Source organism: Cetorhinus maximus, chromosome 11 (assembly GCF_964194155.1).
Source record: "Cetorhinus maximus chromosome 11, sCetMax3.hap1.1, whole genome shotgun sequence".
In the NCBI taxonomy this organism is placed as follows: Eukaryota; Metazoa; Chordata; class Chondrichthyes; order Lamniformes; family Cetorhinidae; genus Cetorhinus; species Cetorhinus maximus.
The window spans coordinates 128,829,346-128,845,271 of record NC_135889.1 but is presented as its reverse complement, the minus strand read 5'-3'; the positions used below and the strand labels follow the sequence as shown (position 1 = coordinate 128,845,271).

At 42.4% G+C, this 15,926-nt stretch overlaps 1 protein-coding gene across 2 annotated transcripts in view; it reads left to right on the top strand.

The window, feature by feature from the left end:
* LOC144686921 (X-ray repair cross-complementing protein 5-like) overlaps positions 1-15,926 on the top strand; it is a 203,304-nt gene that overhangs the window by 126,962 nt on the left and 60,416 nt on the right. For both annotated transcript variants that reach the window (XR_013578020.1, XM_078552767.1), the window contains exons 13-14: positions 7,133-7,260; positions 9,188-9,384. Coding sequence is in view for 1 of the 2 variants with exons in the window: in XM_078552767.1 (XP_078408893.1) it covers positions 7,133-7,260; positions 9,188-9,384 (325 nt within the window). In the remaining variant the exon portion in view is untranslated. The remainder of the gene's footprint in view (positions 1-7,132; positions 7,261-9,187; positions 9,385-15,926) is intronic.

The following is a 15,926-nucleotide window of genomic DNA, read 5'->3' as shown; positions in this document are numbered from 1 at the left end:
CCCCCTTGCTTATCAAGAATCTATTTAGCTCTACCTTAAAAATATTCAAAAACTCTGCTTCCACCGCATTTTGAGGGAGAGAGTTCCAAAGACTCTTGACCCTGTGAGAGAAAACATTTCCACTGATCTCCTTTTTAAATGGATGACCCCTTATTTTTAAACAGTGACCCCTAGTTCTAGATTCTCCCACAACAGGCAACATTCTTTCCACATCCACCCTGTCAAGACCGCTCAGGATCTTATATGTTTCAATTAAGTTGCCCCTTACTGTTCTAAACTCCAGTTTAGCCTAGCCTGTTCAACCTTTCCTCATAAGACAGTCCTCCCATTCCAGGTATTATTCCGGGGGGTGCCTTCACTATGAGGTCATTAATTCATCCTATCTTCTGGCACAATACCAGGTTTAACATAGCCTGCTCTCTGGTTGACCCCAGAACATGCTGTTCTAAGAAACTATCCTGAAAACATTCTTTGAACTCCTCATCTAGGCTACCTTTACCCATCTGACTTTTCCAGTCTATATGTAGATTAAAATTCCCCATGATTATCGCCATGCCTTCCTGACAAGCTCCCATTATTTCTTCCTTTATACTCCATCCTACCATGTTACTGTTAAGGGGGACTGTACACCGCTCCTACAAATGAGTTTTTGCCTTCATCATTTCTCACCTCTACCCAAACCACTTCTACATTCTGGTTTCCTGAACTTAGATCATCCCTCTCTATTGTGCTAATACTATCATTAATTAGCAGAACCATCCCTCTGCCTTTTCCTAGTTTCCTGTCCTTCCTAAATGTCATGTACCCTTCAATATTCAGGTCTGAATCTATGTCATCCTACAACCATATCTCTGTAATGGCTAATAGATCGTACTTATTTATTTCTATTTGAGCTCTGTTTTGCTTTGAATGCTAAGTGCATTTGGATACAGAGACTTTAATTTTGTCCTTTTATTATTTTTGTAACCTCTAAATCTTCTGATTTACTTTCAGAATTGTACCCTCTACCCCTTCCTGTCACAGTCTGTTCATCATTTCCCATATTAGTACCTTTCTCTCTTGCCTTGTCTCAACTCTTTGATTTACCACATCTTCCCAAATTTGATCCCTTGCCTCCACAATTTAGTTTAAAATCCTCACTACTTCCCTAATTATATAGTTCGCTAGAACACTGGTCCCAGCATGGTCCAGGTGTAAACCATCCCAATGGTACAGCTCCCACTTTGCCCAGTACTGGTGCCAATGCCCCACAAACTGAAACCCATTTCTACAACACCAGTCTTTGAGCCACGCATTTATTTCTCTAATCTTATTTTCTCTATGGCAATTTGTATGTGGCTCAGGTAATAATCCAGAGATTATTAACTTTGAGGTTTTGCTTAATTTGGTGCCTAGTTCCTTATAATGACTATGCAGGACCCCTTTCCTTATCCTGCCTATGGCATTGCTACCTATATGTACCATGCGACTGGATCTTCCCCCTTCCACTACAAGTTCCTCTCCAGCCCTGAGCAGGTGTCCCGAACCCTGGTGCCGGGAAGGCAGCACAACCTCCTAGACTCTCACTCTTTGCTGAACAGTGTCAATTCCCTTAATATACTGTTCCCTAATACCATTACATTGCTTTTTGCTCTCCCCCACTTGAATGGCTTCTTGTACCATGGTGCCATGGTTAGTCAGCTCATCCATCCTGCAGCCCCCACTCTCATCCAAACAAGCTGAGAGAACCTCAAAACTGCTGGAAAATTGCAAAGGGTCCTGCACTCCTGCCCTCTGGGTCCCCTTACCAGCCTCACTTGCAGTCACACTCTCCTGTACCTGACCACAGACCAAATCAGAAGATCCTATCCTAAGGGGTGTGACTGTCTCCTGATATAAAACATCCAGGTAACTTTCCCCTTCCCTGATGTGTCGCTGTGGTTGCAGCTCAGCCTCCAGCCCAATTACTCTGAGTTGAAGCTCCTCGAGCCATATGCCCATATGCAGCAAGTCCTGGACAACATTGGGCTGGTAACTGGCAAGTGATATTCATGCCACACAAGTGCCAGGCAATGACCAACTCCAGCAAGAAAAAATCCAACCATCTCCCCGTGACATTCAATGGCATTATCATTGCCGAATCCCCCACACTATCAACATCATGGAGATTACCATTGACCAGAAACTGAACTGGACCAGCCATATGAATACTTTGGCTACAAGAGCAGGTCAGAGGCTGGGAATTCTGCAGTGAGTAACTCACCTCCTGACTCCCCAAATCCTGCCCACCATCTACAAGGCACAAGTCAGGAGTGTGATGGAATACTTTTCACTTGCCTCGATGAGTGCAGCTCCATCAACAGTCAAGGAACTCGACACTATGCAAGACAAAGCAGCCTGCTTGATTGGCACCCAGTCCACCACCTCCAACATCCACTCCTTCCACCGCCAATGCACAGTGGCAGCAGTGTCTACAAGATGCATTGCAGCAACTCACCAAGGCTCCTTCAACAGCACCTTCCAAATCTGTGACCTTTATCACCTGGAAGGACACGGGCAGCAGATGCATGGGAATACCACTACCTGCAAGTTCCCCTCCAAGCCACACATCATCCTGATTTGGAACTATATCGTCATTGTTTCACTGTTGCTGGGTCAAAATCTTGGAACTCTCTCCCAAACAGCACTGTGGGTGTATCTACATTAAATGGACTGCAGCAGTTCAAGGAGGTGGCTCACCACCACCTTCTCAAGGTCAATAAGGGATGGGCAATAAAAATGCTGGCCTAGCCAGCAATGCCCAACGAGTGCAACTTGTGACTGAATGGATACCTGGGAGTTTGATGAGTTGGGGAGTTTAAAATTAATCTTGTTCTTGAAAAATCTAGTCTTACCTGTAGTTAGCAGTAAGTACTGTGTAAGTAGAGTAAGTTTCTTCCAGCCTTAGGCAGGGTAAACATTCTCTACTGAGAGTAGCTGAGTAGTTAATTAGCTAACTGGCTTAATCTGGCTTCTGTAGCTGCAATTCGGTTAGTATAAATACAGGGGTCTTTAGTGCAGCTTGTGACTGAGTGCATACCAGGGAGTTAGGTGAGGAGGGGTATGGCTAACCAGGAGACTCTCCCACTCTTATCATCTGCCATAGACTTATTGGAAGGATTACAGGTTGATAATCACATGGTCATCAAGTCCCGGAGTGGGAATTGAACCCGGACCTTCTGGCTGTCTACAAGGACAGTACACACTGCACCACATGACCTTCTTATACTTAGAGTAGCCTTATTTCATTTACCAGTATTTAATGAGTTAAAGTCTTCATTCAATGATTATTTGTAGCCATATCAGGTACTTAGTACAGTGCTTATACTTGCCTGGTCCTAGCTTAAACAACTAACCTACTTTAGAGAAAAAAGAAACTTTAAAACTCACCAGCCAATCACCCACTTGCTTACCTGATGAATGCTTTGGACTACAGCCCTTGGGTTTCATTGTCTCTCACTGCCTCTCTCAGACCAATTCTTGTTGTTCAGTAAAAGACTAAGTTAGTATCACTTCCCACACTGCGATAAATTCCCTGAGTTAAGTCTGTACTCTGTCAAAGCAGTACTCCGTAAAGTTGGACTTCGTGCTACTGTACTGTAAGGAGATACTGAGCAGATTGGGTCTTTATTAGCTAGAGTTTAGAAGAATGTGAGGTGATCTAATTGAAACATAAGATTTTGCAAGGGCTTGATAGGGTAGATGCTGGGATGATGCTTCTCCGTGCTGGGGAATCTAGAGCAAGGAGTCGCAGTGTCAGAATATTGGGTTGGCCATTTAGGACAGAGATGAGAAATATCCTCACTCAAAAAATTTTGGATCTTTGGAATTCTCTAGCCCAGAAGGCTGTGTCAAGGCAGTGACCGGTATATTTTGGATATTAAGAGATTTAAGGGACATTGAGATAGTGCAAAAGGGTGGAGTTGTGATAGATCAACAACAATTGTATCGAATGGTGGAGCAGTTTGAAGGGCCGAGTGGCCTAATCCTGCTCCTGTTTCTTACGTTCTTATGCCTTAAAGGAGAACATAGGGATGCGGAGAGGTTTAGGAGGGATTCCAGTACTTGGGACAAAGGCAGCTGAAGAATGGTGAAGCGAAAGGACTGGGTGAGGCACATGAAACCAGAATTGGAGGAATGCGGAGAACTCGAGTTGTGGGTCTGGAGGAGGTTATAGAGATAGGGAAGGAGGAGGTCATGAATGGATTTGAAAACAAGGATGAACATTTTTAGTTTTAACTGCTGCTAGACCTAGAGCCAATATAAATCAATAAGCATGGAATGATGGGTGAGCAGAACTTGGGGTAAGTCTGGATATGGGCAGTAGAGTTTTGGATAAACTCAAGTTTATGGATAGATTGGAAACCAGCTGGAAGAGCCTTGGAATAATCGAACTTAAAGGGAATAAAAGTGTGGCTGAGGTTTGAGCAGCTCATAGAATCATAGGGCAGGATCTTTAGGTCGGCAAACTGGGGGTCGGGTGGGAAGTCCTGACGTCACCCCGTGTCATTTCAATTTTCCGGTCAGTAGGGGCGCAGCTGAATCAGCTGCACGCCCGCCGACCTGTCAACGGCCTATTAATGGACCTGCCCATCCAACCTTAGGGTTAGCGGGCAGGCCTGGAGCCCTGGCGGGTTTCAGAAAAAGCATGAAACCTCATCCACAGGTAGGATGACGTTTCATGAGGGTTTTTAAAAATTTAATAAATGTTTGATTTAAAGTGATGGACATGTCCCAACTCATGTGACAGTGTCACATGAGAGGACATGTCAGGGAAATTTTGTTCTTGCACCTTTACCATTTTTAAATTTGGTGCCAATCTCCCTGAGGCAGCACTTAGCCTCAGGGAGATGAGTGCACTCTTTTGTGCGCAAGCCCCCCACCCGCACAGGGAGCGCATAGCGCTTCCTGGCGGTCATCACGCTGGGAGGACCTTAATTGGCCTGCCCACGTAAAATGGCGGCGCGCCCTCAATTGGGGGCGCCGATAGGAAGTGTGCCTACCCACTCCTGCCCACCCACCAAAAACAGGGGGGAAATTTTTCCCATAGAATATTTGCTAAACCTCTCTGGTGAAGGAGGAGGCCAGAAGTCAATCTTTGCTCAGTTTTAGATATATTCATGAAGTGAAAAATTACAAATGTCTAGCTCCAAGTTCTACAATCACGACCAGTGTCTCTTTATACTCTTTTGAAAGTATGTTAAACAAATAAAGCAAGTGTCTCTTTATACTCTTTTGAGTAGAAAAATAAAATAAACTAATAATCAAACAAACTAATTAACAGCCCCTTAAAGGGGCAAGTGTCTCTTTATATGTGCAGAAGCAATTATGCAATGAGTCGTCCCCACCTGTATACATTAAGCCTTAATCTTTACAATTAACAGAAGGTGGTGATTTGGCCCATCATGACTGCGCAGGCCCTCTGCAGGAGGAATTCACTTATTGCCAGTCCCTGGCCTTTTCCCCGTAACTCTGCCTATTTTTTCTGTTTCAGATAATGATCCAGTTCCCTTTTGAATGCCCCAATTGAATCAGCCTCCACCACACTCTTAGGTGGTGCATTTCAGATCCTAACCACTTGCTATGTGAAAAGTTTTTCCTCATGTCGCCATTGCTTCTTTCTCCAATTACCTTAAATCTGTGTCCTTTGGTTCTCGAACCTTCTGCAATGGGAACAGCTCCTCCCTATCTGCTCTGTCCAGAGCCCTCATATGAATATGTTCCAAGACAGAGGTGGAGATGGGTAATGTTAGGGAGGTGAAAGTAGGCAGTCTTGGTGATGGAGAGGATATATAGTTAGAAGTTCATCCTGGGTTAAATAGGACACCAAAGTTATGAAAATAAAAACAAAAAGCTACTGCAGATGCTGGAAATCCAAAACAAAAACAGAATTACCTGGAAAAACTCAGCAGGTCTGGCAGCATCGGTGGAGAAGAAAAGGGTCGACGTTTCGAGTCCACATGACCCTTCAACAGAAGTTATGAAAAGTCTGGTTCAGTCTCAGACAGCGACCCGGGAAAGGGATGGAGTCAGTGACTAGGGAATGGATTTTGTGGCAGAGACCATAAATGGGGATGATGGGTTGAGTCTTATCAATATTTAATTGGAGGAAATTCTACTCATCCATTACTGGATGTCAGACAAGTATTGTGACTAATCAGAGGTAGTGAATGGGTCGTGAAATGTGGTGGTGCGGTAGGCTGGGTGTTGTCAGTGAGCATATAGAAACTGACATGTTTTCAGATGATTTTGCTGCTGGACAATATGTACACGAGAAATAGGTGGGGGCCAAGGATGGATCCTTGGGGGATTCCAGATGTGATGGTGTAAATGGGAAGAGAAGCCATTGCAGGTGTTTTTCTGGCTATGGCTGGATAGATAGGAATGAAAATAGATGCGAGCAGTCTCACCCAGCTGAACAGGGGAAAAGGATGGTGTCATTGAACAATCCTGAATTCACTGCTGTAAAAGGTTGTAACTTCGAGGGAAATTTCAGTGCTGAGGCAAGAACTTAATCCTGAATGGTGAGGTTACTACATGGAAATTTGGGAGGCAGCAACAAATTCAAGGACTTTGGAGAGGAAAGGAAGTTTGGAGATGGGACAGTGTCAGAAGATGACAGTATTGAGAAATATGGTAACTATGGAGCTAGAAGGAGAATTCTAACCTACGTGTGTTAGTGAAGAAACAATTTCTAAACTTTATGTTTCAGGATGTTGAGGATGATTTTTTTTAAACAGGGAGACTTGTTTTCAGCAAATATAGAAATGTTCTTTTCTGTTTGGTACTCAATACTGAGGTATTAATCTGCGGAGGGAGTTAAGTTTGGTACAGTTAGTCTAATTGGACTTGGATCTTGCCGAAAGTTAATTCATTATGGAATGAATTGTAGAACTATGCAGCACAGGAGGAGGCCATTTGGTCCATTATTCATCTTTGAAAGAGCTATCCAATTTGTTACATTGCCCCATTTCACTAAGTTTTTTTTCGTTCAAGTGTTTGTTTAATTCACTTTTGAAAGTTACCATTGAATCTGCTTTCATTGCACTTTCAAGCAATACATTCCTACATAAAAAAGTATCCTCATCTCCCTGGTGGTTCTTTTGCCTAACAGAGGAACAGTTATCAGCTGTGGATGCTCTGATCAACTCTATGAGTTTGGTGGTGGATGATGGGGAAGAAATGGAAGACCTCTTCAAAGTCAGTAGAGTTCCCAATCCTCATTTTCAGCGGCTGTTCCAGGTAAAATAAGTTCTAAACCTCGGTGGGTGTGACTTGTAAACAAGAGATTAGGAGCCTGGCACACAACTTGGAAAGGACTAACTTCAAAGAAATGAGGGAACAACAGAGGCAAATTCATTGTTCAGAAAGTCTTCAATGGAGGACATGTGGAACATCCTCGAGATATAATGTTGAGCTTCAAGATCAAGTCATATTTAAAATAAGCAGGTTCAGAGTTGTAATGTATTAATAACCAATCAATAAAAAGAAAAAAATACATCTAAAAGTGCTACAGAATTTAATTTAATTAGGAGGGATAGAAAAAATAAGAATAGAGGTGGACTGGCAATTCTGATAAAAGAGGGAATACAAGCTGTACAGAGAGTGATGTCGAGAAGGAGCAAGATACAGTCAAAGTGGTTGGTGCTCGAAAGATTAAAAAAGGTCATGTTCCACTAGTTGGTGTGTATCACACCTTTCCAAATTGTGGGAAGAAAACAGAAGAGGAAATCTGGAGTAACATTAGAGAGAAGAATAGGAAGGAATAAATCATTCTGGGAGATTTTAATTATCTAATCAATTGGCACAGTGTGGGACTAAGTGGAGTAAAAGAAAGAAGATTCCTGCAGTGCATGCAGGACTCTTTCCTTGAGCAGGATGTTAATCAACTGACAGAGTGGAGGTGTTGCTGCATCTGCTTTTGAGCAATGCAATAGATTGTGTAGATGAGTTAAATGTAGGAGAGCACCTTAGGAGTAGTGATCGTAATATAAGATTTAAAATTCTAAGAAGTGAAAAAGTCAGTGCAAACACTAGAAACACCAGGCTGGCTTTCAGAAAGATGAGTGAGCTTGCTCGGTTGAGGTGGACAGAGAAATTAGGCCACTGGACAATAGCCAATAGTGGGTCTGGGGTGTTCTCCAGTGGTTTAGTTAGTTATTAAAGTTAGTTTTTAAATTATATACTTAAGAACATTTAAATTAGGAGCAGGAGTAGGCTAGTTGGTCCCTCGTGCCTGCTCTGCCATCCATTAAGATCATGGCTGATTTGATTGTAACTCCCGCCGTCCCCGATAACCTTTCAGCCCTTTGTTTATCAAGAATCTATCTACCTCTGCCTTAAAAAGACTCTGCTTCCACTGCCTTTTCAGGAAGGGAGTTCCAAACACTCACTACCCTCTGAGAGAAAAGATTTGACCTCGTTATTTTCCATTTAGGCAGAAATCTTCATCCCCTTCCTTGTATGGTTTTGTGGTTGTGGCCCAGCTGATATCAGCAGGAATAAACACATTGTTTTAGTCATTAGAGCTATCAGTGACATTAAAATCCATTTCCAAACAGTTAATGGTAAAATTCTGTTACTATTACTTGGTAACGTAACACTAGCTAGTCCCTCTTCCCCTCTCTCTTAACAGATATGACACACTCCCCCAAAACAGTCATGCTGTTCATCTAAATGCTATAATTGTACTGATTTTATGTGATTTTGAAAGTGATAAATTAAAATAACGAGCAGTACAGTTAAACAAAAAAAGTGACTAATGCTAATTTGTCATATTTCTGATGAAAGCTTAATGCTTTGGTTCAGATCCTTTAGAACCCAGTTGTTCTGTAGTCAGGTCCGCTTTAGGGAACGTTCACCAATGATTGCTTTAAACTGCACAAGTGCATAGGCCCCCAGCAATCATGAAGAATGCTCACAAGCTGTCCCCTTTAAGATACTGCATTTGCTCAGACTCTTCAAAGGTACCGTGCATTGAAATAGGCTGCACACAAAGAAAATTTAGAGAGATCATTGCATTCAGATGATGAAGTTAAAGCCAGGCATAATCGAGTTTATATTTGTTAGTTAGATTTAACCAACTGGTGTTTGTCCAGCAAAGACTAAAAAGCTTCAAACTTGTTTTTGGATATCTGATGGAATACAAAGTTCTTGTGATTTCTTACAGGGTCTTCATTACAAAGCATTTCAACCAGATAAGCCTCTGCCTCCCATAGACTCTCACCTGAAGAACATGTTGAACAGGCCCAAGGAACTGGCTGGCTCCTGCCAGGTATCCTTGGAGCAATTAAAGAAGCTTTTCACTCTGCAAGATTCAGGCAAGAAGAAGGAACAGAAGATTGCACAGCAAATCTTCAAAGACAAGTATGACTTGGCCAGGATTTTAGATGGGGGGATTTGGAAATGAGTGTGTGGGGTAGAATTCAGTTGGTGTGCAAGTTCCCTTGGGCTGAGCACAGAGTTCTGTTGCAGGCAGTGGCATGCGCACGGAGCCCAGATATAAATTACATCCACCTAATTTTTGTTAAATTTATCAAACATGGCTGACATTTAACAAATCAGCGTTGTCCATCTTAACTAACCATAATCCCTGCAGAAGCACTCCTGAAAGTGCGGATGAGGTTAAACAAATCCCTGAGAGTTACAAGGATTTTGTATCCAAAGGAAGCATTTGTTATACCTCATTTTTGTTAAATTTGTTAAACATAGCTGATATTTAAGAAATCAGTGTTGTCCATCCTTGACTAACCATATAATTGTAAATATTTAGTAATTTCATTGTGGATATTAGATTCTTAAGAGATTTTCCACAACTTATGTTGCACCAACTATGTTATAGTTACGGTTTTTTATTTCTCCCTTATACGAGGTGATGCATCTTTTATATATTTGCACAAAATCCGTTATTTTTCTGTTACTTATCTTCTAGCCCTTTTTCAGGTTCCCTGTTAGCTCTGAGGCTCACTTCACATCCGTATTACACAGTTTTCCTCATGATTTTCTTTAGTATTGCTTATCCATACTTGTCATGCACTTCCCTTTTATGTTTCAATTTAATTTTAAATTGTTTATCCAAGGTACCCAATACTTTCTGCCCCAGTTTTGCCACATAGGAATATGCGTATTTTGCACTCTATGCATTTCATGTTGGAAGATTTCTCTCTGTGGATCTATTGACTCCTGTTTGCCCAGTTATTTTAGATTTTGTTTGGAATTCCCTTCTTATTTCACTGTAGTTTGCATTTTTCCATCTGGCATTCTTAATTACACTTTTCTGTTCCTTCCTTCCTCTTTAAGTAGATCTCACATTTCTCCACATTGAACTCCATCTACCACAATTTATGCTCATTTGTAATCACCTGCTCCCATGTACATAGCTTCTTGGGTACTACTTAGTGCCTACTAAGTTAGTGTAATTTGCAATGAAATACAGGATGACATTTCAGTATAACTGTGAGGTGGTACATTTTGGTAGCAAGGATAAGGAGGTTACATAAGTGTTCAGATGGGATCGAAGAGCCAAGGGATACAGATACATTAATCATTAAAAGTAGAAATCTAAGTTAATGAAGCCAGTAAAAAAGTCAAACACAACATTGGGGTTCACTTCAAAGGAATAGAATTGAAAAAGAATGGTTATGTTAAACTTGTATAGGGCCAATTGAGGCCATTGGTAGGATCAATTATACAATTAAAGGACCTGCCCGTCCAACCTTAAGGTTGGCGGGCAGGCCAGGAGCCCCAGCGGGCAATAGAAAAAACATGAAACCTCATCCACCGGCGGGATGAGGTTTCATGTAGGGTTTTAAAAAGTTTAATAAACTTATTATGTAAATAATGAACATGTCCCATCTCATGTGACATTGTCACATGAGGGGAACATGTAAGGGAATTTTTTTTTCTCTATTTTTCATATTTTTAAAAGTGTAAGCGATCTCCCTGAGGCAGCACTTTGCCTCAGGGAGATGTGTGCTCTTTTGTGCGCATGTGCGAAAGAGCGCACTCTCACTTTTGGGGAATCCCCCTCCCGCCCGCACAGGAAGCGCATTGTGCTTCCCACCGGACGTCACGCTGGTCGGGCCTTAATTGGCCCGCCCATGTAAAATGACGGCGGGGCCCGCTTCTCTGGCGGGGATCGGCTCCCCGTCCGCCAGAGATTGGGTCAGGCCCGCCCGCCTGACAGGCAGAAAATTCTGCCCAAGAGATTTACAAGTATAATCCCAGAGCTGATACATTATAACTATCAGTGATTGAGTGTAATATATCTAAGTTTTCTGATAATACACATTCACAAAATTGGTACAGCGCAGAAGGAGGCTATTTGGCTCATCATGTCTGTGATGCCTCTCCAAAGGAGCAGTTCATCTCTTGCCACTCCTCATGGCCCTGTATGTCCTTCCATTGCAGATAATAATCCAATTCCCTCTTACAAAGTGAGGTGGCTAAATAAGTTATGATAAAAATGCAAAGAGGCTGCAAAGAATATAGGCCAGTTAAGTGATTAACTTTAACGTGGTGGAAATGTGGAATTATTCACTTTGGTAGGTAGAATAAAAATGCAGAATTAGTATGACAGGTGACTGGAAGCTCAGGGGTCCTGTTAACCGCTGTGCAGGTGGGGATATTTCTGTTGAGGAAAAAGGAAGACAAAACTGAAGCTCTGGTATGGAAAGTTCCATTGTCAGATCAGGTGCAACAGAGAGAAACCGGGAGAATGGAATGGAGCTCTTAAAGGAAACATGGTGTGAGGAAGTGCATTCAGGGTAGTTTTAGGAGTCTGACCTTCTAGTCAATATTAGCCAATAGCCCATCCCCAGAAGTGGAGACTGAAAAACTGAGGAAGTGAAGGGAAGAGTCAGAGATGGAGCATGTAAAAGTGAGAGAAGGGTGAAAATTAAAAGAAAAGTCAATGGCATTTTCCAGTTCAGGGTGAGAGCAGGAGGTGGCACTGATACAGTCAACGATGTACTTGAAAAAAAAGTGAGGGAGGGGTCCTGGCATAAAGAATGTTTCACTTATCCCACAAAAAGGCAGGCATAACTAGGGCTCATGTAAGTACCTATGGCAACACATTTTGTGAAGGAAGTGAGTGGAGTCAAAGGAGTTACTCAATGTGAGAATAAGTTCAGCCAGGCAGAAGAGGGTGGTGCTGGATGAAGACTGATTGAGCCTTTGTTCAAGAACCGGAGAGTCCTTCAAGCCATCCTGGTGGGGAATAGAGGTGTGGAGGGATTGTTATGGTGAAAAGGAGACAGGAACAGAGGAGCAGGAGTAGGCCATTCAGCCCATAGAGCCTGTTCCACCATTCAGTACAATCATGGGTGATCATCCACTTCACAGTATCACAGAATCTTTACAGTGCGGGAGGCCATTCAGCCCATTAAGCCTGCACTGGCTCTCTGAAAGAGCATTCCACCTAGTCCCACTCTCCTGCCTTGTCCCTGTAACCTTGCACATTCTCTCTTTTCAGGTAGCAACCCAATCCCCTTTTGAATATCTCGATCAAACCTGCCTCTACCACTCTTTCAGGAAATTTGTTCTAGACTCCAACCACCCTCTGGGTGAAGAAATTTTTCCTTGCATCACATTTACTTCTTTTGCCAATTATTTTGAATCTGTGCCCTCTAGTTCTTGATGCTCTCTTGAGTGGGAACAGGTTCTCCTATTTATCCTGTCCATGGCCCTCAGGATCTTGAATGCCTCTATCAAGACCCCTCTCAACCTTTTCTCTGAGAAAAAGTGTCCCTAACTCTCTAATCTTTCCTCATAGCTACAGTTTTTCATCCCGGGAATCATTCTTGTGAATCTCCTCTTTACTCTCTTCAATGCCTTCACATCTTTCCACAAGTATGGCGCCCAGAACTGGACACAGTACTCCAGATGAGGCCTAACTAGTGTCTTATACAAGTTCAACATAACCTCCTTATTCATGTACTCAATGCCCCTATTAATAAAGCCTAAGATACTATATGCTATATTAACTGCTTTCCCAACACCCCCTGTCATCTTCAATGACCTATGAATGTATACATCAAGGTCCCTCTGTCCCTGCCCCTCCTGTAGAGGCTTTCCCTTTATTTTATACAGTCTCACCATATCTTTCCTGCCAAAACGAATCACCTGACACTTCTCTGCATTGAACTTCATCTGCCACTTGTCTGCCCAACTCACCAACATGTCTAGGTGGCTAAATAAATTATGTCTATGTCCTTTTGAAGCTCAAGGCTATCCCCATCACAGCTGACAACATTTCCAATCTTCATATCATCTGCAAATTTTGAAATCATACCCTGCACACTACCGTCAAGGTCATTAATATATATCAGGAAGAGCAAGTGTCCCAACACTGAACCCTGAGGAACTCCACGAGAAACCTTCCTCCAATCTGAAAAACAACCATTTATCATTACTCTGTTTCCTGTCACAGCCAATTTCTTATCCAAGTGCCTACTTTCTCTTTTATTCCATGAGCTAGAATTTTGCTCACAAGTCTGTTGTGTGGCACTGTATCGAATGGCTTTTGAAAATCCATATACATCACATCAACAGCATTTCCTTTATCAACCTTCTCTGTTAACTCCTCAAACAACTCCAAGTTAGCTAAGCATGATTTTTCCTTGATGAATTCATGTTGGCTTTCCTTAATTATCCTGCACATGTCTAAGTGATTATTGATCTTATCCCGTACTATAGTTTCCAGAAGTTTCCCTAGCACTGATGTCAAACTGACTGGCCTGTAGTTGCCAGCTTTATCCTTGCACCCCTTTGTGAACAAGGGTGTAACATTCACAGTTCTCCAAACCTCTGGCACCTCCCCCGTGTCTATGAAAGACTGGAAGATTATCACTAGTGTCTCTGCAATTTCCACTCTCACCTCCCTCAGTACCCTTGGATGCATCTCATCCATTCCTTGTACCTTATCTACTTTAAGTAAAGATAGCCTTTCCAACACCTCCTTCCTCTCGATTGTAAGTTGTTCTGGTGTACCAGTTACCTCCTCTCTCACCTTGTCCTGGGTAGCAAGTTCTTCCTTTGTAAAGACAAATGCAAAGTACTCATTCAACACCTCCGCTATTTCTCCAGCCTCCACATGCAAGTCACCTTTTCTGTCCCTAATCGGCCCAACTCTTTCTTTTACCGCCTTTTTATTATTTACATACTTATAGAAGACCTTGGGATTCCCTTTTAAGTTCACTGCCAGCCTCTTTTCATAAGAACATAAGAAATAGGAACAGGAGTAGACCATTCGGCACCTCGAGCCTGGTCCGTCATTCAATAAGATCATGGCAGGAAAGATATGGTGAGACTGTATAAAATAAAGGGAAAGCCTCTACAGGAGGGGCAGGGACAGAGGGACCTTGATGTATACCTTGGCTGATCTTGTGTTTCGATTTCCACATTCCCATCTAACCCCGATAGCCTTTGATTCCCTTGCCTAACAAGAATCTATCTACCTCTGCCTTAAAAATATTCAATGACCCCGCCTCCACCACCTTCTGAGGCAGAGAATTCCAAAGTCGCAAAAGCCTCTGAGAGAAAAAATTTCTCCTCATCTCTGTTCTAATTTTAAAACAGTGCCCCCTAGTTTGGGACTCGCGCACTAGAGGAAACAACCTTTCAACGTCCATCTTGTCAAGGCCGTTCAGGATCCTGTATACTTCAGTCAAATCACCCCTCACTCTTCTAAACTCCAGTGGAAACAAGCCCAGTCTGTCCAACCTTTCCTTATAAGACAACGCACTCATTCCAGGTATCAATCTAGTAAACCTCCTTTGAACCGCCTCCAATGCATTTACACCCTTCCTTAAATAAGGAGACTGAAACTGCACACAGTATTTGAGGTGCAGTCTCTCCAATGCCCTGTATAACTGAAGCATAACATTCTTACTTTTATATTCAATGCCTCTCATAATAAACGATAGCTTTCCATTAGCTTTCTTAATTACTTGCTGTACCTACATACTAACTTTTTGTGACTCATGTATGAGAACACCTATATCCCTCTGCATCTCAAAATTATTCAGCTATTCTCCATTTAAGTAATACTCTGCTTTTTTGTTCTTCATGCCAAAGTGAACAACTTCACATTTTCCCACATTAAACTCCATTTGCCAGGTCTTCACTCCCCTCATCTAAGTCGTTGATGTAAATCGTAAAAAGTTGAGGTCCCAGTACAGACCTGTGGGATGCCACTTGTCACATCCTGCCAATCTGAAAAAGACCCATTTATGCATACACGCTGCTTTGTCAGCCAGCCAATCTTCTATCCATGCTAATATGTTACCCCTACACCGTGTGCTTTTATTTTCCATAATAACCTTTGATGTGGCACCTTAACAAATGCCTTCTGGGAATCCAAGCACAGTACGTCTGCAAGCTCCCCTTTAATTACTACGCATGCTACTCCTTAAAAAACTCCAATAAATTGGTTAAACATGACTTTCCTTTCACAAAATCATGCTGACTCTTCCCAATTGCCTTGAGCTCATCTAAGTGCCCAGCTTTAACCTCCTTAATGATTAATTCTAATAACTTCCCCATGACAGACATGAAGCTAACTGGCCTATAGTTTCCTGTTTTCTGCCTCCCTCCCTTCTTGAATAGAGGGGATATATTTGCTACTTCCCAATCTGATGGAATCTTTCCAGAATCTAGCGAATTTTGGAAAAACAACACCAGCACATTGATTACCTCATTAGCCACTTCTTTTAAGACCCTAGGAAGTAGTCCATTGGGACCCAGAGACTTGCCAGCCCGCAGCTCCATCAATTTAGTACCGATAGGGCCCAAGTCTGGTGAACCTTCGTTGCACTTCCTCTATGGCAATGATATCCTTCCTAAGGTAAGGGAATCAAAACTGTACACAACACTCCACATGCGGTCTAACCAAGGTCCTGCACAATTGA